This window comes from Marmota monax, unplaced genomic scaffold (genome assembly GCF_021218885.2).
Source record: "Marmota monax isolate L192 unplaced genomic scaffold, Marmota_monax_Labrador192_F-V1.1 WCK01_AAM20220418_F8-fsc00140, whole genome shotgun sequence".
Lineage (NCBI taxonomy): Eukaryota > Metazoa > Chordata > Mammalia > Rodentia > Sciuridae > Marmota > Marmota monax.
This window is the reverse complement of record NW_026694256.1, coordinates 4,928,055-4,952,310: the sequence shown is the minus strand read 5'-3', so window position 1 is coordinate 4,952,310 and position 24,256 is coordinate 4,928,055. Positions and strand designations below refer to the sequence as shown.

The following is a 24,256-nucleotide window of genomic DNA, read 5'->3' as shown; positions in this document are numbered from 1 at the left end:
CCTTTGTATAAAATTAAAATATATTCACACTCATCTGTATCTCACATTCCTTTTTCCCTCACTGTATATGCAATTTTATATGCAATTTGATGTGGGGTTGAAAGAGGAATTGTTTGGATAACTTGAAGAAACAATTTAATAAACATGAAGAAATAAAAATTCTGAAAGTTGAAAATACTCTAGTTGACAATCTAGCTAGGGTTATGGAAATAAATTATTGTAATTTGGGGACAGGTCTTTAAGTATGGTATCTCTACAGTGGGCTACTTCAAGTCAATTCATTACTGATGCTAAACAGAACATGACCACTGAAGAAAACTATAAAATTAGTTTATTTTTGTTAGTAGATACTTGCAGAACTTTCAATGATAAGGAGGTCATTAATTGTAAGAGTTCAAATTATTGTCATTTATCTTGACTTGCCAAACAGAAAAATAAAAAATATATATTTTCATCTTAGTTTGACCTCAATGCATTACCTTGGTTTAGCTATTTATCCTTCCAGGGACCATTTTCTAACCATCTTAAAAATTAAGGTGTTGGAAGGGCTGATTTTAAAGTCACTTTAATATTCCTTAACTCTATGATTACAATTCTATGTATCTATGCATCTACTTTTGTTATATCTGAACATTCAGTATTCTGTCATAAACCAGGTGCAAAATTAATGGAACAATGAAATAATCTTGAATCAATCACATTTTCTTTCTTTAGTTGTATGCTGTATGGAAAATTATTTCTACTACATAAATTGAAAATAAGGAAGAAAAAAACATTAACACCACCTTTATCATTTTTAATCAAAAGAATGTATGAAATATGTATTTGGCTGCTATTCCTTGCTTTCCATCAAAGTGAATACGCAAATATATGATAACACATGAAAATATTAGAGAAGATTTATATCAGGATGCAAAAAAACCATCCCAGTAGAAACATTGTGGCCTGGAGGATACTCTTTGATCTAAGAAGTTGAAGCTTTTGGTGTTTTAAACACCTTACAGTGGATCATTTGGCCAATTTTTGCTAAGTAATCCATTTGCTTAAAACTTTTCTAAAATTATGAAAAAATCTTGATAATTAACTAATCATATATTACCAATTATATATTTTAGTAATAACTCAATAATGTAACTATGGATTCATCTTCTGAGCCTCTCTATATAGGTACTCTGACAAAAATCTAAACTATATATATAGGAATGACAGTCATGACTAAGCAATTAGTTGATGAACGGCAAGTAGCTGAGTGTATGGAACACATGCTGCCTTTATCAGAGTTCTGTATTTATTTGTTTCCAAATGTCCAAGTCAGACTGTGAAAGTCATTCTTTATTTTTTTCTCACTCATCATATCAAAATATATTAAAAGTCATATTAGGTCTACTTCAAAATATACTTTGAACTCATCTACTTCTCTACAACTTGTTTTTCATTGACCATATATTTTAAATCACCATCCATTACTTTGAGTAGCATTCCTTATAACCTTTTCCTGATAAATTTTGTAGTAGTATGTTTATTTCCATTTTGCTTAATTAGCTGCTATTTTTGCCTCAGACCAATAGACTCTCAGCCCCGTGAATTAGGAGATTCTGTTCACCACTATAACTAAATATCCTAGAAAAGTATCTTGTAACAGGTTTTCAATAAACATTTGTTGCCAGAGTAAATGATTCTCCACTGTGAACCACCTAGTCCAGGCAAGTATCATCCCTCACCTAAGTCACTGTAATCACTTCCAACTGACCTGCTATTTCTCATATGTTTTCTTTACAAACTTTATTTTTGCTCACAAAGATATAAATGATCTTTTTAAAATCTACTTATCATACTAAACTTTTTAAAAAAATTTACTATTACCATTAGAAGAGTCCAAACTGCAAAGACATTCTAGAATGCTCTGTATGATGTGGTAGCATTTACACATAACCCTACATAGATTTTTGGGGCCCTGTTTTTTGGTGACCCTGGTGTTACTTTACTGTTCAACTTAACCTCATCTCTTTCCCGCAATCATTCTTTGCCTCATCAACCTATTTTGATTGTCCTGCATTTATGGGATCTGAAATATTCTGTCTTGCTTGTTAATTGCCAGCATTGCTTTATCATTAATGTAAAATTCATGACAACAAGGCACTGCACTGCTGTCTCAGTGATTTCATTTGTATTATTATCTCCATAAACACTCATAACAACCCAGCTGGAACACATACTATTGTCTTCATTTTACCTTGAAACAACTGAGACCTCAGTTAATTGATAATTGCCTATTTATGGTCTACCCATTTTACAAGAACAGGTCTCTTCAAGGCACTCAATAAACATTGTTGCATGAATAAATGAATTTACTATGTGACCTACCTACCTAGTTCAGTCCAGCATCATCTCTTACTTGGGTCACATGTCCTGTACATCATATGCATCATTGTATACTCAAAGCAAGCCTTAAGTAGTCATATAATAACTACTCAAGAAATATACATTAAAAGATTTTGTGAATAAGTAGGGGGTCTACAGTGAAAACCAAAAACCCAAGCCCTAGACTTGAGCAACATATCATACCCAAGTCCAGATATTACAGTTTATAATAAATTTTAAAAATGCATCTCTATCATTAAAGACAAATATTTGCAATTAATCATTTTGCCAATGAGAGAGCAAATTACAAGTTTAAAAAACTGAGAGATTGGTCAAAAAATTCTAACATCACAGTGCTCTGGACTATGACAAGGCTCTAGGAGTGGTAATGGTGAGTGAGGTTTCTCGGTGTTTTTTGTTTTTTTGTTTGTTTTGTTTTGTTGTTTCTTCTTTACCAAATCGTTTTTATTTCCCCATTGAGACTGACTGTGTTTTGGTCTTTTATAATCTAAACTGTCTTTCATATTCTCTCTCTCTCTCTCTCTCTCTCTCTCTCTCTCTCTCTCTCTGATTTTCCATGCATATCTCTTTCATACTGTTGTGTCTTTCTTTGAGGAGAATTGTAGGGTTACCCTTGGGGTTGAGAGGTTTCTGGAGCAGAAAAAGGATGCAAAGTCTAGTTGTGGAATTTCAGCAATACAAAAATTCAATTCTAAAGATTCCTATTTGGAAGTAAAAACCATTCCTACCTTCCCACTTCACACAAACTTCTCCCTTCTTTAGATGATTTTCAATTAGATAGGTCTCTGTTTGACCAGAAAATTGAGCAAATTGGCAAATCTGAAATTATTGAGTGGCAATTTAGGATTTTGACAGATGAGTGGGAAAGGAGTGGTTGTAACCGATATCACTCTGGAGTCCTACTTCCATTTGGAAGTGCTCCAAGAATATAAGGCAGGAGGTAAACTCAGTAAGGAGACTTGAAGGTCAAAGTACTCCTATTAATGCATAGCTTAAGCATAATCTCATGTCTTAGTTTAAAATATAAAAATTGTTTAATTTATATTCCTTTAAATTTATTATTTGTTAAGTTCTAAACTTTAAAAAATATTATTCTACAAATTACAAACATAGTCTAGGAAATGTGCCAATTTTTAAGTGACAATATTACTTTAAAAACTTGACTATTATTTTCTAACTAAACTCATATCTTCCCACTTTATTTATACATTTATTTATTTATTTTAGTACTGGGGATTGAACTCCGGGGCACTCAGCCACTGAGCCACATCCCCAGTCCAATTTTGTAGTTTATTAGAGACAGGATCTCACTGAGTTGCTTAGCGCCTCACCATTGCTAAAGCTGGCTTTGAATTCCTGATCCTTCTATCCCAGCCTCCCAAGCTGTTGGGATTCCAGACTTGTGCCACAACACCCAGCCCACTTTATGTTTTAAGTCATAGGTCTCCAAATGCCTTGAGACCCTCATACCATCCCCATCCCAAGATCCACTCCCACTCAGTGTTTGGAGGACTGGAGGTCATTCCAAAATGTTTATAGTCCTTTGAGTATAAGTCTCAATACCTTCAGGTAAACACACTCAGGGTCTAGAGAATAAAGTCTCTATAATACATTATAGAAAAATATACCCTCAACATTTGTTGCAAGATTTGGCAGAAGGTAGGCCCCAGTTGTCTGCAAATGGTTTCCCATCAGGGAATTTCATTCACAAAGAAATTAAACAGATTCAACTTTAGTAGAGTGAATTGCATTTTTCCTTCATACAATCTGAATTCAGCATATAGCCTCCTTCCTACTTGACTTGAGATTCTAAGTAATCCCATTCATCATTTTAGCAAAGTAAAGAAAATGTCAGTCACTTAGATCATTATAAGAAATGCAGACTGTATACTATCCCCTATAGAATTTGACTAAACCAAAACAACTAAATTGACCTGTGTAGGAAAAAACTCAAAACAATAAAATATTGGCAGCTTACAAACATGCAATTCAGGTATTATGGAAATAAGCCAACTGAAATCACTCAAGAAGCAAAAATAAAGCCAATTCACTAAGTTTGAATGTCAGAAAGATTTTCAGGTAATAGCATGTAAAGTGAAGGGTACCTTTAGAGTGACAATGTAAATTTCAGCAACCTGAATCTTTCCTTCAGAGAGTAACAATTCACAGGAATTCCAAAGGAATATATTCTTAATAAAATTGTAAGACCTTTTCCTGTGAATGAATTCTGCTCTTTCTGTCATGTTCAATTTTATCTGTTTTTGTTTTCTTACTTTAAAAGACGGCTTCAAATCCTCTTGTGTAATTAGATGGGATTTAAAGTGTAAAAATATTATGAGAAAAAGAATTAATATTACGAGTTTCTACTGTGCGTTAGGTGCTTCCTCACTTAAACCTTGTAACACCTTAAAAACCTACCTTCATGTTATAAAGTCCCTAACAGAGGCTTGGAAACGACATGAGATTTTCAAGTTTATATAGCTAATAATGTCAAGTGTTGAAGCTGAAACTCTCACCCCCATTTGAACTCTCAGCATGTAGCTTATATCCTAAACAAATTTACTTTTACATTAAAATTATATAATAACCATAAAATTCTATCAAATATAATTTATATGTGATGCATATTATATTCATCTTCTATTTGTGTGTGTGTGGGGGGGCGGTGCTGGGGATTGAACCTAGGGCCTCCTGCATTCGAGGCAAGCACTCTACTAACTGAGCTATATCCCCAGCCCAATAGTATATTCATTCACATAGTAAAATGATCTCTGATTTCAATTGGATTCTCTGACATTATTTAAAGAGAGAAGGAGACTTTCTATACATCTGTGCTAAAGTCATGTGTCATGGTCAGATATGGCTTGCCTAATTCACTTTGGTGTTTTCCAGTTACAGTAAAAGCTTGTCCCTGCCAGGCATAGCTCTCGCTGTCTCCATGGAGGCTGGTGGACACTTAGTTTTCCTTTTCCTTTTTTTACTTGTGGTCCTACTTCTTCATTGAATTCACGGCCATGCAGTCAGCCATTTTAGAGGGACTAATTAAGTTCATGATAATTGTAGAGGATTTGTGAGGTGAATTGGATGGTGCATTTCATGGGGGCAGATGTATCAGTTGGTTTGTTCTAATAGTTCTACAAATTTTGGCATTAGGGCGTTTTTTTCTTTCTTTCTTTCCTTTTTTTTTTTTTTTCCCCTCCACCAGAGACTCTCTACCTGGAATCACTTCCTCTGTCTCACCCTTCTTTACCTGGCAATTTCCTTATAGACATTTAAATTAACTTTCTTAAGAATCTTTGTGTAACACAGGCTGTTAATATAATTTTTGTGTCAACATACCATCCCCCCTTTAAAATGAAAGCTTGAGAAACTTTTAAGAGTGGCTCTCAAGCAAGGTTTAAAAACAGATTTTTTTGACCCACAAAGAAGTTGGAGTTGTTAGGGTGGAAGATTCACTTCTCTCTCCTTCCTCAGCTGTACTCAGGACCTGTAACAGAAGAACTTCTTCTGCCAGTCTTAGGCACTCTGGAAGGAGCATTCACCACTCTGGAGTTTGCACTGGAATTCAGCTCCACATCTTAGGAGCTGCTTAGCTTGAGCCTGTTATTCTCAGTCTCCAAAACTATACAATGAGAATTATATCTACATTCTAAATACCCCCTGAATGCTAAATGATTTTAATGCCTAAAAAACTAAATAATTCTTGGCAGATTGTAAGCACTTACATTACCTAGGAAAAAATCATGTAGATCCAGCTTCCTTTTGGTTTTTCTAGTCTCACTTTTTCGTGGCCTGCTAACAAATGAACTTCCTGTTACATTATATTTCTCTTAAGGCTTTATCCCATGAGGAAAAATGTTAATAATAGTATGGATTTATATTTTTTTTTCGGCACATGGACTGTTGTGTGATATGCAAAAATATGCTTTGCTTTTATGCTCTTGGCATGCTCATGAGGAGAACTGTATGGGTACAACTGCAAGAAAATTCTGTAATAAATTAAGACTGAGCTGTACTTAACATAAGGGCTTAGCCTGGAATGTGGTGTGTGTGCAACTCTGATTGCTCCAGTCACTAAACCATAATTTGCCACAGAACTAAGTTTGAAGAATTTTAAGAGTGGAAACTTACAGGAAGCAGGCAGTTTTGCTGACATTTGATAATATCTAGTTGTCAATGAGATTTTAAAAGGTACACATGCTCATGTCAATTCCTGGAAAAAAAAAAAAAGAAAAGTAAAGAAACATACAACAGGAACTTACATGATGAAAAGTAATGTTAAAACATTTTGCAAGCATTTCAAATGGGATCATGTGATTGCTAATGTTTACAATTCATAAGTTAAATGGTATTGGCTAATCAAAGAAAGCACTTGGGATAAGAAAGAATTCAGAAATGGTTGTGGTTTGTTTTGTTTTGTTTTTATACTTTGTAATGATCCCAGAGATTTGAGGAAACCTTTCAAGCTGAATATATTTTCCCTTTGGCTCATTATTTACTTAACAATAGGCCATTTATTTTGGCAGGAGAAAATGTACCAGTTCAATATCAAAAGGCCTATGAATTCTAACCTTCTTTATTGCCTACTATATCATTTGAGAATTTTTGTTAACTGAAAAAAATGATGATTTTCTCTATATTGGGATTTCTCCCAGCTTCTGCGATTTTAGTTTCTATAATTTTAAGTGCATATTTAAAATAAATTGCTTTATTTGATCACATGTATATTTTCCATTAATAAAATCCAGTAGAGATATTTGACATCGTATATGCATTTATGAAAAATAATGCATTCAAAAAGTAGCTCTAAAGATAACTGGAGCTCACTAAGTATATCATCTTAAAGATCCCACCTAATAACAGTTTTCTTATTGCATAATAATATTAATTTATACTCAGCATTATGAATTATTCATGCAAGGGACAGAGCTAGATATTTTAGTTGTGAATATTAATTTATTAATAATTTTTCCCCAACACATTTACCTGCACTCTATGCACAGGACAAAGCCCAGCCATACCCCCTCCATCACCAAGAGTACAAGTTTCTGGACCGACTCTGGCGACACCTGTTCTTGAAGGCAAGTATTTTGTTTTATTTTTTATACAAAGACCTCTATTGTGGATACATTAGAATGTGGAAGAATAGAAAAAGAGTAACTAAGGTAACAAAATGCAGTATTTTCACCCATGGTTTTGTTATGAATAAAGTACAATATACTTTCCTAGAATTCCAATTTGCTCCTTTTAAGAAAAGGAAACATTTCCTCTTAATATTCTATATTGGTGAACTTTAGCTTCCATATGGATTACCAGATTACTGCCCTGGAATTCAAGCCAAAAAACATATAGTTTTACATCATGTACAACCAGAAGAATGAGAAATTATATTCCATTTTTTTTATGATGTGTCAAAATGTATACTACTATCATGTACAACTAATTAGAATAACAAAAAAAAGTTTAAGTAGAAAAAATATATAGGGACAAATAGTCAAGATTATGCCTTGCAATTCTTGCAAATTTACCAAAACTTACTCAATTTGTTTGGTCTGCAGACTTTAATGTAAGAAGTTCTGAGTTTGAATGTGAGCTCCAATTTTTGCAAATTTTCTAAATTTGACATGTTACTTAAATTCACTGTTCATGAGTTTTTCTGTCTCTAAAATTGGGTTACAATAGTACTGACCTTCTAGGGTTATTGGGAGGATGAATGTATGAGTGTGTGTGTGTGTGTGTGTGTGTGTGTGTGTGTGTAAATCATGTATATGATATCTATACAGCTTATAAATGGTTCAATATAATTAGTAGTAAAAATACTATCAATAGGTAATTCTTCAAAATATGATGCTGCTTGAAGATCAGCCAAATAAAATGAGGGGAATTTCATTAAAACCAAATTTGTTAGAATTTTAAAGTCACTTCTTTTAGTCTTATTAATTCCATCAACTATTATTTATTGAATCTCAACCATAGGATCATGTCAGATATTGTCCAAAGGACTAGAGGTTTGGAGATTGTTTTAGCTTCTTTGCTGCTGTGAGTATAAGCTGTGACCAGGACAAACAGTCATTTCTCCTCTGAACCTTCTTGTATTGTCTCACATGTGCACTTTTGGGGAACATCTCACATCCAAACCATAACAGAGATTAATAGAAAAGCATTTCGTGCTTGCCAACACTCAGTGTACAGATACAAAATATACAAGCAATTAGAGTGAAGAGCACCAGTGCATTTTTACCAAGAGTGAACTTGGAGATCTCCTCCACGTCACAGCCCCCTTTCTACCTCTAGCTATGTCCCACACTGAAAGGGACCTTCTGTTTGCATAGGTGGATATCCCAGCCTGCCTGTATAAGTTCTGTCCACTTTGCCCACAGATGTCCATTGGTTTTGGCCACCCCATGAAACTAGGAGTGAGCACACTAATGAGGATTCATTCAGGAATAGGCCCACTGGCATCAGAGTAAGAATTCTTAGGGGAAAATAAATATCTCAGGGGCCCAGGATCTAAAGGGCATGAGAGAAGACATTCCAGGTGGCTATACTCTGTCCACTCCACAGACTTCTACCTTGGGACAGGGTGCAGCCACAGGAGGACTCAGCAGAACTCTATATAAAACACAGGGTGTCCAGAAGGGCACTTGATTTCTGGTTCCTAAGAGGTGAGCAGAGGTGTGCTGATTATTAAAGTGTCATCAGAACTGGAAAACATAAGTCAGTTTAAAGTGCCATGAACGTTTAGAGGAGGGTTGATGTGAATCTGCTTGGAAGAGGTGAAGAGGACGCCAGAAACATCTTCTCAGCAAGCAGGCAAGGAAGGCAAAAGCATTGCTGGATCAGCACACACAAAGAGAGGAGAGAGAAGAGAGAAAGGAGTTCACAGAGAAAGGTCCACAGAGCATAAGTAGTTCAGCTGGGAGAGAAAGAAGCAAAAAGTGAATGGAGAGAGTTGGGGAGTTGAAAGAAAGGCATTGGGAGGGTATATCATTAAGAGCCTTGCAAAGCTAACCTTGAGATTTCTTTTTATTTTTAAATCTTTATTATAAAACATTGACAAACTCCCATTATATGCAGAGTTATCAACATTTTATTAAACATTTTTATTCTTACTTTAATCCTTTCCTTCTTTCTAAATTCTGGTTATATTTTAATTTCCTTCACAAATCTCTGACATCAAAATATTTCACCAGATCAATATTTTTTTTTTAATTTGAAATGTTTGACTCATTTACATGATATGAAACTTAAAAGTAACAACAAAAATGATATAGAGTGAATTTTTCCTTCCAGGCCCTATCTTACAATGACCAGTCTCCTCCCCATAGGCAACTGGTATATTAGTTCCTTATGTAATCCTACACAGATATTTTGTGCATATAAAAGTTCAAATATTTCCTCTTAGGCAAAGAGATCTTTTTTTTGTTGTTGTTCCTAAAAAATGATGGAGAATTTCCAGTGGATGGAATAAGCAAATCAACTTAGCAATCATCCTAATGGCTAGACTGTTGCAATGAGATTTTGTTGCAGTGCTTAGGAAAAGATCAGCCCAATCAAGTTGTAAGGCCTGAAATAAACAAAGGGTTTTGGTAGAGAGAAGCATATGTATCAGAAAGATGTTTGACAAGCCATTTAATTGATCAAAGAATCTGATTAAACATAGATGCTAAGGGAAAACAAAGAATCAGAATGACTTCATGCTTTCTGAATTAGATATCCAGGTGGACTATAATTTGATAAGAGCAGAAACCATAGAAATAAAACAGAAGAGCAGAAAGGTGATGTGTTCAAACTCTCACACGGGAGTTTCTTATGGGTCACCCAGGCATAATTATTGAACAGACTATTCTATTAGTTTATGTGCTGCCGAAATGAGTACCAGACTATTCTAAATAAGCACATGGAACTTAAGAAAATATTGTATGTTCTTTTTTTTATCTGCAATCAAATGCACATGTAACCTATTCTCTTCTCTATCCCTTACCCCTCCCTTTTATCTCCCTCAAATTCTATTCCAAAATGATTGTACCAATAAAGAAGAGGAGATGTCTGAGGCTACTTTCAGTTTATTTAAGGTACCCTATAAAGGTCACCACCAATGCTCTCCTAGTAATTTTTTTTCTTACTTAAATAGAGTGTGGGAATCCTGTGTCTTGGATCATACTATAGTGATTGAAAGTCTGTGTTTACAAAATAAAACTATAATAATTACTATTATATTATTGTATTTGACTTTGATGAGCTTAGGGAATTCTCCCAGGACTGAATTTTATTGGCTTAGTACAATTTTTCACAAAGAGTTTGTAGGTTGAAAGCATCAAAATCAATTATAAATCTCCTTAAAATGCATATTCCTACCATATCTTGTATCTATCTAGCAAACCAGATTCTCTAGCATGTCAGACAGGAAAGAAATCTCCATTTTTAAAAAACACCTCAGCTCAATCTTTACACATTAAATTTTGAGAGCTACTGTTTTTTTCCTATATATAACAAACCTTACACAGACAATCAATTGTTTTACACCAAATATTAGAAGTTGGTAGTCCTCTTCAAGTATCCTTTTATCAATTTTTTTATATTAAATTTGCTTTGGTAAGGGGTAAATTGTACAACTGACCACCAATTCCAATGATTCCTATTTATTATGCTTTTATTATTCACACATTCAATGGCCAGGGAAAGATTTGAATAGTTGAGAATGTGCTCTTTTCCTACAATTGTGTTCCAACATGAGCATGTTTTCTGCACTTGGGCAACCAGATCCTGACCAAGCCATGCCTGTACTCTACTCTTCAACTCACATTTATTTTGAGTGTTATGTTTGCTTTCTTTGCATGTACTTTATAGTTATATTCAAAAATCATGAAAAGTAGTTGTTATCAGTAACAATGAGCAAATGAAGACTTTGAATTTGTTTGTGAAAAAAGTCAATGGGAGGACTGGGATTCAGCTCTGGATTCCCAGTTCAATGCTTAGGAATGACTCTAATATATGACAATGTAGTACTTGGAGTATGAGGAACCCTATACTCTATACTTCTGAAACAATAAGTTTTGGAATATGAAGACAAAAAAGTTTTATGCTTTAGATTCCATGCAGTTCTCTAATGGAAACATGATATTTTGATGGTGATCACAAGTACCCTGGCCATACTTTCAAAATTGAAGGTACTCATAAATCATCTGAGAATGCTGTAAAACTGTATTCAAATTTATTAGGTCTGGGCTGGGTCCTGAATTTCTGCATCTTCATTTCTTGTAAGTATTACTGATGCTGTTGTACAGGATCCTATCTGAGTGGCAAATCCCTAGATTATGTTAGAATGAGGTCAAGGGCAATGTTGTATTTCTAAAAAGGCTTCTAATGTAGATTTAACCACATGAGTCTCCTGTTAAATGGGTCAAATGTCCTTCTGAAAGACTGGAATGCTACTCATGGAGACATTTTGTCCTCTCATTGTCTGGAAAAACAGGAAGTGTTTCAGGTCAAGTACCTAAAGCATTCCAGAAAGACTCACAAAAGAGCAGGAGAAAAGTCAATGGGAATGGGGGTGGGAGTCAAATTTACTTGTAAATTACAACTACCTATTACATAGTATTTAAAATATTTCGCTTTGTTCATCTGTACACATTGGATGAATTATCAATTACAAATTTCAAATTAAAGTTCCATACAACCTGTAAGTCAGTATAATATTAATACCAATCTGATGAAAAAAGTGGGGGCAGGGAAGAATGCTATTCTTTGGTTATTGGACACCATAATTTAGCCTAGTTTGTGAGTATCTTCCTCATAGACTCCACAATGACATTCTTTCTTTAGCAAAATGGTTAAAACCTAAGTAGTCCAGGGTGTGGAACTCTTGTCTCCCATCCCCCTCAGTCAACACACTTCATGTTGGCTCACAGGAGCCTTTCATTTATTTGTTTTTCAATGTGAATGCATGGAATGGAGTGAGTTCCCGAGCCACCTTTAACTCCCATGCCTCCACTTCACCCATTCACCCACTTGGCTCCAGACATCATTTCTCTGTGTGAGAGAACTGTGTGAGAGAACAATGTGAGAAGAATTTCTCCTTGATATAAAGTTTTTAAGTTCCTTATTGACCTTGTTGTCTTACAGTTCTGACAAAGGCCCACAGGATAGGTTAAACAATAGGAATTCGTTTTCTCATAGTTCTGGAGGTTGGAAGTCCAAGATCAGGGTACCAGCTGATGAGGGCTCTCTTCCAGATTGCTTTCTCTTTTCTCACCTGCAGAGAAGAGGAGAGCTCCAGGGTCTCTCCTATAAAGATACCAGTTCTATAGGAGCAGGGTTCCACACTTCTAACCTCATTTCTTTCTAACCTCTCAAAGCCTCCATCTCCAAAGCAGTCATATGGGGTCAGTGTCCGCACTGCAACATATGCATTTGAGCTGGAGACACATTTAGTTTATAAGACTTGGTAACCTGTAAGCTTAGTAAAGATATAAGTAAAGCACTTGAAGTGCTTACATCATGTAATTAGAGTTGTTTAAATATTTCTTTTTGAGGACCAATGATTTTCTCTTTCATTTCCATCAGAATTTTTATGTAGAATAGATTCTTGACTTTAATCATCTTTTGTACATGCTTTTAACTGATAGTAGTTACATATTTTTAAATTTTTGACTAAAATTTAAGTTTATTCTGAAGGTAATAACAAAAATGGAGTCATGTCATCACTGGCTAGTACTATATGTACTTTACCTAAAGAGTAAACAAGTGATTTAGAACAAATCCTCTAGATCACAGTCTAAAAGACAAAGAGAAAAATCATAGTTGTATTTCTTTTGACATTTAGATTTAATAATTCATGTGACTTGAGATAATTTAACACAAAATTGGCAAGTAACTATGTCCCTGCCCAATGTCCACAGGACAAGAGGCAGTTTGTAAATAATAGTGACACCTGAAGTTGTATCATATTCTAACAAGATGGACATAAATCAAAGAAATCAGATTTCCCAATTTGAGGAAGATGTTGATAGTCAGATTATGCAAATGTTTGCCTTCAATTTATCTCCTAGCAGAGGTTCATAAAACACTAAGTAGCAAATGTTTTGCCTGTCAATCTGTCACCTGGAAAACAATGTGTCATTTGTTAAGTGAGACACTTAAGCTTCATTGTTATATTTAAAGAGTGATTTAATTTGACATTTTATTCTAGAATTCAGTAGTATGTTTAAATGAATAAAATAACAATATTTCAGGACCAGGAGACTTTTGTTAATACTAACTGTTTGTAATGTGCAGAGACTGAGTTTGTGCATGGAGACTGTGAACACTGAGCAGCTCCCAAGGAGTCCATCTTACCAAGCTAAGCTGAGATCACAGGCTTTGTCAAGGCTCGCAGATGTGCTGCCTATGACTTCATTAACATAATTGATTAGGAGCTAGGACATATTTAGTATTAATCAAGCTGTTTTTACTGAAACTGATTATGCCAGTCCTCTTGATGCACTATTTTGGTCTGGAACTTCCTCAGGACTAAGTTGCAAGAAAAAGGCTTTATATAAAAAGGAGAAACTTACATGTAGCAATAGATGATGCCATTTGGTTTGAGAAATATAGTTTAGATTATAGGAGTATAAACATTTCAATTTTAATGGTTTCAAAAAGTACTACTTATATATAGATTGAATCATTAAATTTGCTCACAGGAGTTTGGAAACAATTTAGAAACATTATCAGTAGAAATCTGAAAACTCCTAAACCTTGTTATGGGTAAAAGTGCTCCACATTTCTGTAAAGCCTTTAATAGCCTTTGTTGAGCTTTCATAGCATTAAAAAATAATAATAATGGTTTCTCACGGCACTTGCTCTGTACTGGTAAGTGTCATGGTACTTCTTACCTCCAACCACTTACTATGTGCCTCCAATTTGTGTCATGCCTTCCTTGGGTTCACTCTCTGTCCACTGCACACTTTGTACACCACAGTGAAGAACTTATTGCCTTGAATCTTTGAACACAAAGGAGCTAATTGTATATTACATCACTTCTTCCTTTGACTCGTTCTATATTTTTATAGCATAGGTGCCTAGGGAAAATTGGCCATGATAACTTTGAAAACATTTTGCTTAATAGCCACTCCAAGGAATCATTGGCTCGTTGTTGTCAATTAATATTTAATTCTGGACATAGCTTAACTAGAACAAACTTAGAAATGGATTTGGCAAGTATAATATTGATTCTTAAAATCTTTCAAAAATTATTAAATTTTGAGACAATTAATTTTCACATCTTTCAGGACTCTCACCAGGTTTGAAAGACCCACAGTTTCAAAAGCCCCGAGGAGTTATTAATTTATTATGCAAATACAGCAGATATATGTGAGTTTATTTCCCTCCCCCTAAAGAAGTAATATTTTGAAACACTAACATTAAAGGTGGTTTTGACCCTTAGCATGAGAGCCCTCTCATCACCAAATGTTAGTCAGCATTTCCACTAAAGGCTTACCCCAAGAACTGTAAATCTTAGGGAAAATTATCCCCACGCTCCTTTATAGGATCCTCAGTAATTAGAAAAGACAACTTCAGGCAGTCATCCCCTCCCCAATCACCATGAAATGTGGAAAAAACTGTTTAATATAGTTCTTGTATAGGCAATATTATCAGATCTGGTTCCATTCATCTTCAAACAGTTATTCTGAAAAACATTTTTTTTTCTTTCCACCTACTCAACAAAGAGCTCTCCCAAGCCTTATTTTTGTTATTGATAACTAAGGAATTAAAACCTTCCACCCACAAGCAATTAATGGGCATTTATGTATATTATAAGTTTCCTTACTCTAGAGAGAAGACCAGTCACACTGCCCAATTTCACTTTGGATACTAATCAGTCGAGTAATCTTGAGACTAAACTTTAATGGTACCTCAAGTCTTTCTTTGCTTTTATATTCATTTTTTTTTTCTTTTTTTCTTCCCAGATGGTGGATTAGTAATGAGCTTTCTTAGTGACAAAGGAAAGCCTCCATTGCTTTGCCAATAGCCACTATGGAAGTATAAAGCATGGTTATGTTTTGATAAAGATGTCTAATTTGTTTTGTTGGGGCAATGGGTAATCCCATGAAGCATTCAGTGAAATATGAAAGTTAGTTGTACAGGTCACAAAGATTATAAAAGTTAAGAGGAAGATGAACTATGAATGAGGTGAGGCCATGTATTGAAACTATAAGCCCTGTATTGGGTCATAAAGAGTAAGTTAGTTGGATTTATGTAGATTCAGAGGAGAAAGGAGCATCATACAAAATTTAATATAAGATTATTTTTTACCACAGGATGCATCAGAGGACAATGTTCTACAGGAGCTAGTAATGTTTTATTTACAATTCTATTAAACTGAGAACTTTACCACCTTGGCTCTTCAGTGAGATATATCCTGAGAAGCAAAAACATAAAATAATAAAATAGAAATTTTTCCTCACTTCTTATTCCATTAACTTCATGACACAATAGGTTTTATCAGGCCAATAAAATATTTTTTATTTGTTTTGTGGTAAAATAAGCTCACAACTTTTGGTGATTTTTTAATGGAATGAACCTTTAGTTATTATAAATTTTCATAAAATGTGTAAACCAAACTTTTAGTACCTACTTAACTCAGAAAGTTGCTAAGGAAACTAAATTAAATAATGCATATAACAACTCATTGCCTAGCACGGTTAGGAATGCAACTATTAGTTGCTGTTATTATAATTTTTTACATCAGAAAATTACTTACATTATAGCAAATTATTAATCTTTATGTTTTTTATTAGTGTCTATATAATGTAATTAATTAATTGCATTTATGAGATTTGTCAGTATACCTGAAATTCTTATATGAAATTTAGTACAGGATTGGGATTGTATCCTGAAAGGCTTTGTACACACCTCCTCACACTTTCTACACTTCCTCATAGATTGTGAGATGCTTACACAGTTGAGCAGAGAAGACTATGACTTGATTTACCTCTTAGAGCATTGTGTCATCTATAGAAGAGATGAATTGGTGAGGTCTGGGCCTGAAGGTTTGGAGGACAAGACACATTTAGGAGACAACAATTCATGGGGAAAAATTATGCTACTGTTGTTCTAAAGAATCACATTTTACTCTAGAAACAGCTCCAAGCAGTGAATATAATATAATTATTTCACAAAGATCAGAGAAATCAAGTAAATTGCATAAGATAGCACAGATATAAAAATGGTGTAATTGCAATTGGAAACCAGGTGTATCTTAACAAGGCTTAGTCTATTTCTATTAGAATGGCAATTAAGTGTTAGGGCTCATCATAATTTCTAAAGTTCTTATCTGACTTGGGTAAATGAATGGCATTAAGAAAAAGAACAGTTTTTGAAAGATAATAATGAGTTCAATTTTGGGCTTGCTGAGTGTATCAGGGTTCCTGGAACACTCAAATGTGTGATTAAGAGTTTAATGAGTAAAATATTTATCAACGTTTGAGCACTCCAGGGTTAACCCAAGCAGGAAGCCCTTATCAACCATAATGTGAAGAGGCAGGGGATGAAGTTGTATTTTTTTGTCACAGAAAGCCTTATAACTTAGCAAAGAGATGACCAAACAAAACAATGTTGTATCCTTCAGTGGGGAACACACCCAACAATGCACTATAAAATGGTATATGTAGAGGAAACTAGGGAATAAATGCCTATTTCTCTCTCTCTCTCTCTCTCTCTCTCTCTCTCTCTCTCTCTCTCTCTCTCTCTCTCTCTCTCTCTCTCTCTCCCTGCTTTATTATCTCTTAATGTTGCACCACAGGCCAAAATAACCCCAATCCAGAGAGCTTTAGGATTATTTAATACAATCCATAAAGGTTAAGGTGGAGACTGGACATGGGGAGAAAAATGAAGATGGCCACATCAGGGAATATTTTTGTCTTGGATCACACAAATCACTTCAAGTGGACAGCTGAATACTATAGGGGTATCAGGAGTTCACAAATGAGGGATGTACAGTTAATGGGGTCATAAACTTAGCACAAATTTTTTGTGAAGTATCTTATGAGCAACTCTATTTCTATGATATTCTTGGTAGAAAAAAAGTTTTATGATGGAATACTTTCAGACAACTTTAATCTACTTCCTGGACATTCAGAAAATACTCTTGTATATACCAATGTATCCAATAAACACTCTGGATTAAAACAATTATGCATAATTTTTTAACTCGATGATTTCCATTTTGTGTGTATGTCTCTGTGTGTTTCTTGATCACAGAAACATTTCCATTCCTAATGACACTAGTCAATCTCCCAAGGAACAACTGATCTCAACAACATTTGGTCCAAATATATTAGAATAGTAGGTTCACCCTGAGTATAGGTGAACCTATTTAGTATACAGTCTATCTAAGAAGAGAAATACAGGGGAACATTAGTCTGGCTTCTCCAAAGAAACAGAACTAACTATTCGATTGGATCTGTATCTATATATTGTTTTCTCTCTCCCTACCAATCCAGGAAGAGATTGATTAATTTTAAAGTATTGGCTCATGCAACTGTTGGGGCTGGCAAGTCTGATATCTGTAGGATATGGAGGCAGGATGGGAACCTGGGGAAGAGTTGATGTTGCTGTTTTGAGTCTGCAAATTTTGAAAGAACATTCCTTTTTCATTCGCAACCTCTTCTCTTAAGGCCTTCAGTGTTGACTGCTTCTACATTAATGGGGACAATCCACCTTGCTCATAGTTTACTAAAATAAATGTTAACTGCACCTAAACAAAGATCTTTGTAGAAACATCCAGATTGGTCTTTGACCAAATAAATGTTACCTTATCTTACTGAGTTAATGCATTAAATTCACTATTGCAAATATCCTCAGAAGACAGAATAAGAACGTCAAGGATGTTAGAATATGAAGTAGGAAAAGGTCCAACAGTGCCAAGTGCTCCAGATATGGATAGAGCACAAAGACTGAGTGGGACCATTAGATTGATCAGAAATCATCATAATCTACTTCAGCCTCTCTGTTTTCTCTCTGGCAAATATACACTAAGTTGTATTCATGAGTTTAAACTCAAGTTCCAAATGTAAAGTTTAGTCTCATATAGCTCTCAAAGACTTTTTTCATCAGCAGGGTGATATTTTTGAAATAGAAGATATGTTAAATCTATTACAGCTCCGAGATTTTATCATGCTTTTCTTATTCAATCCTTTTCCCTTCACAGAAACCATTTATTTCATTTTTTTTTTTTTTTTTTTACTGTGGGCTAATCAATACCATCAAATGAAAACAGATGTTTTATTTCAGAGGCTTAATCCTTCCAATATTATGTTGCTGTTCTGGTTAATTTTTTTTTTTCAATGGTTTTACATTGCAGAAGAATTGTGAAGGTAACACAGAGAGTTCTTGTATACCCTTTAGCAAATTCCTCTAATGTTAGCATCTTATAAAACTCTGGTTCATTTACCAAATCTAAGAAATTAATAACAGTGCAACATTGGTAACTGAAAAAACAGACTTTGACTTTAGCCTTCCAATGGCTTATAAAATAATTTTTCTTAAAAAAACTATTACTTACATGGGTGATGGGGGTCACAAATATTAACAAATTATTCACAACTTTTCTGCGCCATTCTAAGGAATATTCTAGATTTTTCTGGTAAGAACTGTTGTAATTTTGTTCTGAAGATATGCTGGGTGAGCAGAAAAAGTGGAGTTAAATTAATTCTATTTGCACATGCAAGGATTATTTCCCAGAAGAAAACACAGGATCTGAAAGGTGAGGAGAGGTCAAAAGAAGGGGATAGAAGGCACAGAACAGAATGAAATAAGTCCTTATTGGTGCTTTTGGAAGAAAGAGTTTTAGGGAAGTAGCTATGATTAGGGCACCTTGGGAAGCTCAATTAAGAATAGAATGGGCAAGGATTTTTTAGACAAAACTCCTACAATACAGAAAACAAAAGCAAAAATAGACTAATGGGATTGCATCAAACTAAATAGCAGCTAAACAACACAGGAAACAATCAGAGTGAGGAGAAAACCTACTGAATAAGAGAAAACAATTGCAAGCTATACATCTGACAAGCAGTTAATATTCAGCATATGCATGGAATTCAAAAAAACTCAATAGCAAAAACTTAAATAATCTGATTTAAAAATAATTAATAAAGCTACACAGAAATTTCTCAAAAAAGGCATATCAAGTGGCCAACAGATATAATTACAAAAATACCCAAAAACACTACTCATTAGGGAAATGCACATCAAAACCACAGTGAGATATCATCTCATTCCAGTAAGAATGGTTCTTATCAAAAAGACAAAAATACAAGTACTGGTGATCATGGAGAAAAGGGAACCCTTGTACACTGTTGGTAGGAGTGTAAATTATTATAGCTATCATGAAAAAACCATATGGAGGTCCTTCAAAGATTAAAAGTTGAAGTACCATATAATCCAAAAATCCCACTGTTGGGTATTTATTCAAAGGAATAAAATCAGTGTGTTCAGGGACACTGGCACCCCAATATTTACTAAGGCACTATTCACAATAATAGCCAAGATAGGATACCAACATAAGTTTCCATCACCTGGTGAATGGATAAAGAAAATACATAAGGAAAACCTGTTTCACTATCTGTTTTGACCATACAGAAATAGTGTGCTTTCACTCTTGAGGTCAAGGAGTGGCACCCAAGCTAAAGTAAAAACAGTAAGGAGAATGTTGACATCACAGCCAACATTCTACCTACTTGCTCATTCATAACTTTTATGTGGTTTGAAAAAATTGTTTTTGTTTTGCATTTTTGTATTATAAAACACCAAAAAATAAGTTAAGGGGAGATGGTTAGTATATCTCAGTGAATATGATCTTGTAATCCCTTTCTTATTATGGAATTCAGATTGCAATTCTTTTTTTTTTTTTTGCCAGCAAATTTTTTCTCATAAAACATTTTATGAAATAAGAGTGGTTTCTTTCAAAGCTCTTGTTTATAAATACTTTATTAAATATCTACTTGCTTCTGTATTAGCTTCATATAAATTCTTTTTCCTACTATGTATTGTTGCAAGTCATGTTATCTTTCCTGTCTATAACCAGTGAGAAAAGTGGTTGCATCTTTGAAACTGGATCTGTTTTGGCCAAACGGAGTCAAGAATCTTGGCAATTATTCATTCAATAAAGAATAATAAATGCTTACTTCAATAAAGTGAGGATTTGTGCAAAAATATTTTTACTCTACAATAAACATTATAATTAATATGTAAAATACAGATATAAAAATATGCTACTTATTTGGTATAAAGATGCTAAAATTTATGTTAATTTGTTAGTTAAAATAAACCCAGTTTGAAATTAAAAGTATTACAACTTGAAAAATTGAATTCTTAGAATAGGCACTTGTTTCATTTTAAGAATTAATATCCATTAGGCATAGTTTTAATATTGAAAGTTTCAATTGAGAATCAAACTTATAAATATGCCAAATATGCTAGTAACTTTTGGTAATTTTAAAGTCAAATCATATTGAAAATAACTATTGAGTCTTTCTGATATATTAATTAAATCAAATCAAAACTTCTCAAGGACCTACTATAAAAATGACAATATCTTTGAAATCATACTTTAAAGTGTATTTTCACTTTGAGTCAACTTTTTCTCTGAAAACCAATAATTTAGTCATGAGAAGGAAAAGCTCAATTTTCCAATGTTTCTAGGCATTCTTGACATTTTAAAATGTAATGAAGTATTTTCACAATCCATTTCCAATTACAGAAAAATGTACAAAAAGCATATAGATAAATACAGGAGTAATGTTATCTAAACAACATGATGTTGAAAATGAAAAACTGTTAGAATCTTGTATTTATGTTTTCCTTACACCTGTAAAAAACACATTGTAAAAGTTCACAATGAAATGTTTTGAGCAAGCATTGATTCTGCCTAAAAATTTAAAAGGTTAAAAGAAATTTTCATGAATCTCCAAATAGCAACATCTATTACCAAACCAAAAAGAGCAATTGTTCATTTCAGTTATTCACAGAGACAAATGCATGGGACTGAAAGAATCTCACTTGAGTACAAGTCAAACAAACTTATTGAGCATTTGCTTTCTAACATGTGAAAGCCCTAAGAGGAAAAATAAAACCCAGCCTATCCCTGTTGCCCTTTCAAGTCCCACAGAGGTTGTCTTAGCTGTTTCATGTCTATATAGAAAGTAAAAATGAATAGATGTGGCAGCCTTCATCTTTCACAACTTATTCCAGCCAAGATTAATGCAATCATTCATCAAAAAAAGAAACAAAAAACTTTTTAGAATTTTAAAAAGGTTTTAGGGAAATCTACCTTACCTATTTTAAATATTATTAAGTTTGATTAATAAATGTTGAGTTGAATTAACTTTTTTTGCAATTTAAAGTGTAGTAAATAATCTTTCTTTTTGCATTCCTTTTTGCATAATAAATTCAGAAACAGAACAGAATTGTCCTTAGGTCAAAGAATTTTATTATAACTGAGCTGAAAGGTGAGTCTGACAATGAGGAAGTAGATGCTTATGCTTCTTTTCTGCCCTTGTCTCTGTTTGCAAGAGTATCTACCTATAGTTTCACTTTCCATATTGCAGGAGAAAGATTTGAGTTTGTTTTCATCCTTAGATTTGAATCCTCATTCTGTCATTTACATGTTGTGTAAAGCTTGTCAAGCTACTCACCTTTCCTCAGCCCATCTTCTTACTAGTTACAGGAAGTGTAGACTTTAACCTGAGGACTAAGTATATGCTAATTATGTAAGGTCATGTACTGTATTCCATTGGTATAATTTCTTATCATCTTGCAGTGGTTCTAAACAAAACTAAACCTTGTTTTAAACCTTGCTTTGACTGTATGAAATAAGTAATTGAGATCTCTCTCTCTCTTTTTCATTAAAAAAAAATGCATCCTGAACAGGTTTGGATTTAGATCTGGGGTGCTCAGGACATTTACTTAATGAAGGATGAGGTATCGGTTAGTGTTCTCAGCCTGAATCTGCAAGGCATGAACTGTGTATCTCAATGCCCACAGCCAGCACTGGTGCTAACACTTGTATACTTGCTGCAGCATCAGTTCCCACACACCATTTGAGACTGCACCTAAGGTTACTGCAGTAGCAGCTTTCTCACTTTACTGGGTCCTCCTGAGTGTGGGCTTTCTGACTGGCTCCCCCACACCTTTCATAGTCCTTACAGTAATTGTGAGTTTTCTCACTTATTATTCTCACACCTGAAGCTCTTGGAAGGAGTCTTTATTAAAACCAGACTCTTGCAAGTGGTTGGACATAAGGTTAAATGAACATTTGTTGATTTAAGTGACTAAATTGTCACTTTGTAGTCATTGAAAAGCACTACAGAATTTGTGGTTGATACTTGTTTGTTGTTAATAGCTCATAATGAGAAGATTTGGTTCCTAAGAATAATTCAGCTAGCACTTAAAAAAAATCAAGGCTAAATAAATAAATAAATGTATTCAGGCTCTGAAAGGCCAGATAACTCAAGCGAAGTCTCAATTTAGAGAATTTCGCTGTCATAGCAACCTAACTACAATGTAAAGGGAGGAACTCTTTATGTTTCTATAATGTTTCATCCCTTCAAGAGTCTCAAATAAAATTCAGATGTAATTTTGGGGGGATAAGGGTGAAAAAGAATAATGTTGAATTCTTTTTTATGTGTTCTAAGTTTTCTTCCTTGCAATACAATTACAAAATCCAATGGGTTAATTGATACTACCTGACAACAAGCAAGTTCCCTTTAAAGGAACTTAGAACATATAACTTCTGCTTACAACCTCCTAGTAGCCTTCCATGTTACTTTCTGTGAAATGGAAAATTTCTAGTACAAACAACAGCATTCACAGGCTTGGCCTTGCTAAAGTTCTGGCCACACTTCTAAGCACTCTCCTCCTGAGGTTTTCAATCTAGCCAAACTTATTCCCATGTTGTCATTATTATTATATATCTAGCATGCTCTGACTTAAAGGTTTTGGCAGTCTCTTTTCCTTTGCTGAAAAGTTCTAAGAAGCCCAAAGTTCTCCCACTTTTTTCAAATATTATCCATAAAGATTTACCCCTGATTCACCCTAAAAAATAAACAAACAAATAAATAAAGCAATGCCATCTTCCATCTTTTAATTCCCTAAGCTTCTAAATCAAGATGTATTTTTTTCTAAGCCTTATCATCACCTGACATTATATCAATATATATACATATTAATTTTAAGCCCCTCAAATGGACTTTTCTCTTGCTTAAAAAAAATTAAGCCATTTAAAATTCACAAAACATGCAATAGCTATTTACACTTCTGAAGCTTGAATTTGTTCCCAGAAAAATAAAATTATAAATGTAAAATGATGCATATTTCATTTTAGAAATAAAGAATAAAGAAGGGAAGAAGGTCTTAAATATATTGTATGAATTTTCCTACCTTTTATGGTTAAAGACAGAAGATCTATGCTTTACCTACAGTTACATAAAGCAATTGCTATGATAATAGCAGAATTGAGACAAATCTACTTTTATTCATTTTAGCAAAATGCTTCTTTGTAATATACTTATTTCTCCATATACATATTTTTCCTTAAGTTCTCAATTTAAAAGATTGCAGACATAGAATTTTTTGGATATAGAAAAACAAGAATCAATTTGAACTTACTCAAATCTATAAATAGGTCTTGTACCTAGATAAATTACTAAATTGTATGTGGTCATATTTTTATTATTTATAGACTATAGTAAGAAGCTACTTATTACTCATTATAGTTTGAACATCCACTCCATTCTCTGCACCAGACACTTTAGCTCAGTCATCTCCATTCCCCACAACAATATAGCAGGGGAGATTTTATTACCCCCACTTTTCAAACGAGGAAAAAGAAATG

General features: G+C 33.9%; 1 protein-coding gene and 1 long non-coding RNA gene across 10 annotated transcripts in view; one reads left to right on the top strand and one right to left on the bottom strand.

Moving 5' to 3' along the window:
* Trdn (triadin) overlaps nucleotides 1-24,256 on the top strand; it is a 260,113-nt gene that overhangs the window by 31,133 nt on the left and 204,724 nt on the right. For all 8 annotated transcript variants that reach the window (XM_058586269.1, XM_058586273.1, XM_058586270.1 and 5 more), the window contains exon 5: nucleotides 7,386-7,463. In XM_058586269.1, coding sequence (XP_058442252.1) covers nucleotides 7,386-7,463 — 78 coding nt within the window. The remainder of the gene's footprint in view (nucleotides 1-7,385; nucleotides 7,464-24,256) is intronic.
* Nucleotides 1-24,256, bottom strand: part of LOC131425036 (uncharacterized) — a 37,887-nt gene that overhangs the window by 11,008 nt on the left and 2,623 nt on the right. The window contains exons 2-3 of one of the 2 annotated variants that reach the window (XR_009228841.1): nucleotides 16,358-16,409; nucleotides 6,514-6,595 (exon numbers count right to left, since the gene is read on the bottom strand). This is a non-coding gene — a long non-coding RNA (uncharacterized LOC131425036). The remainder of the gene's footprint in view (nucleotides 1-6,513; nucleotides 6,596-16,357; nucleotides 16,410-24,256) is intronic. The other variant, XR_009228840.1, reaches the window with a different exon arrangement.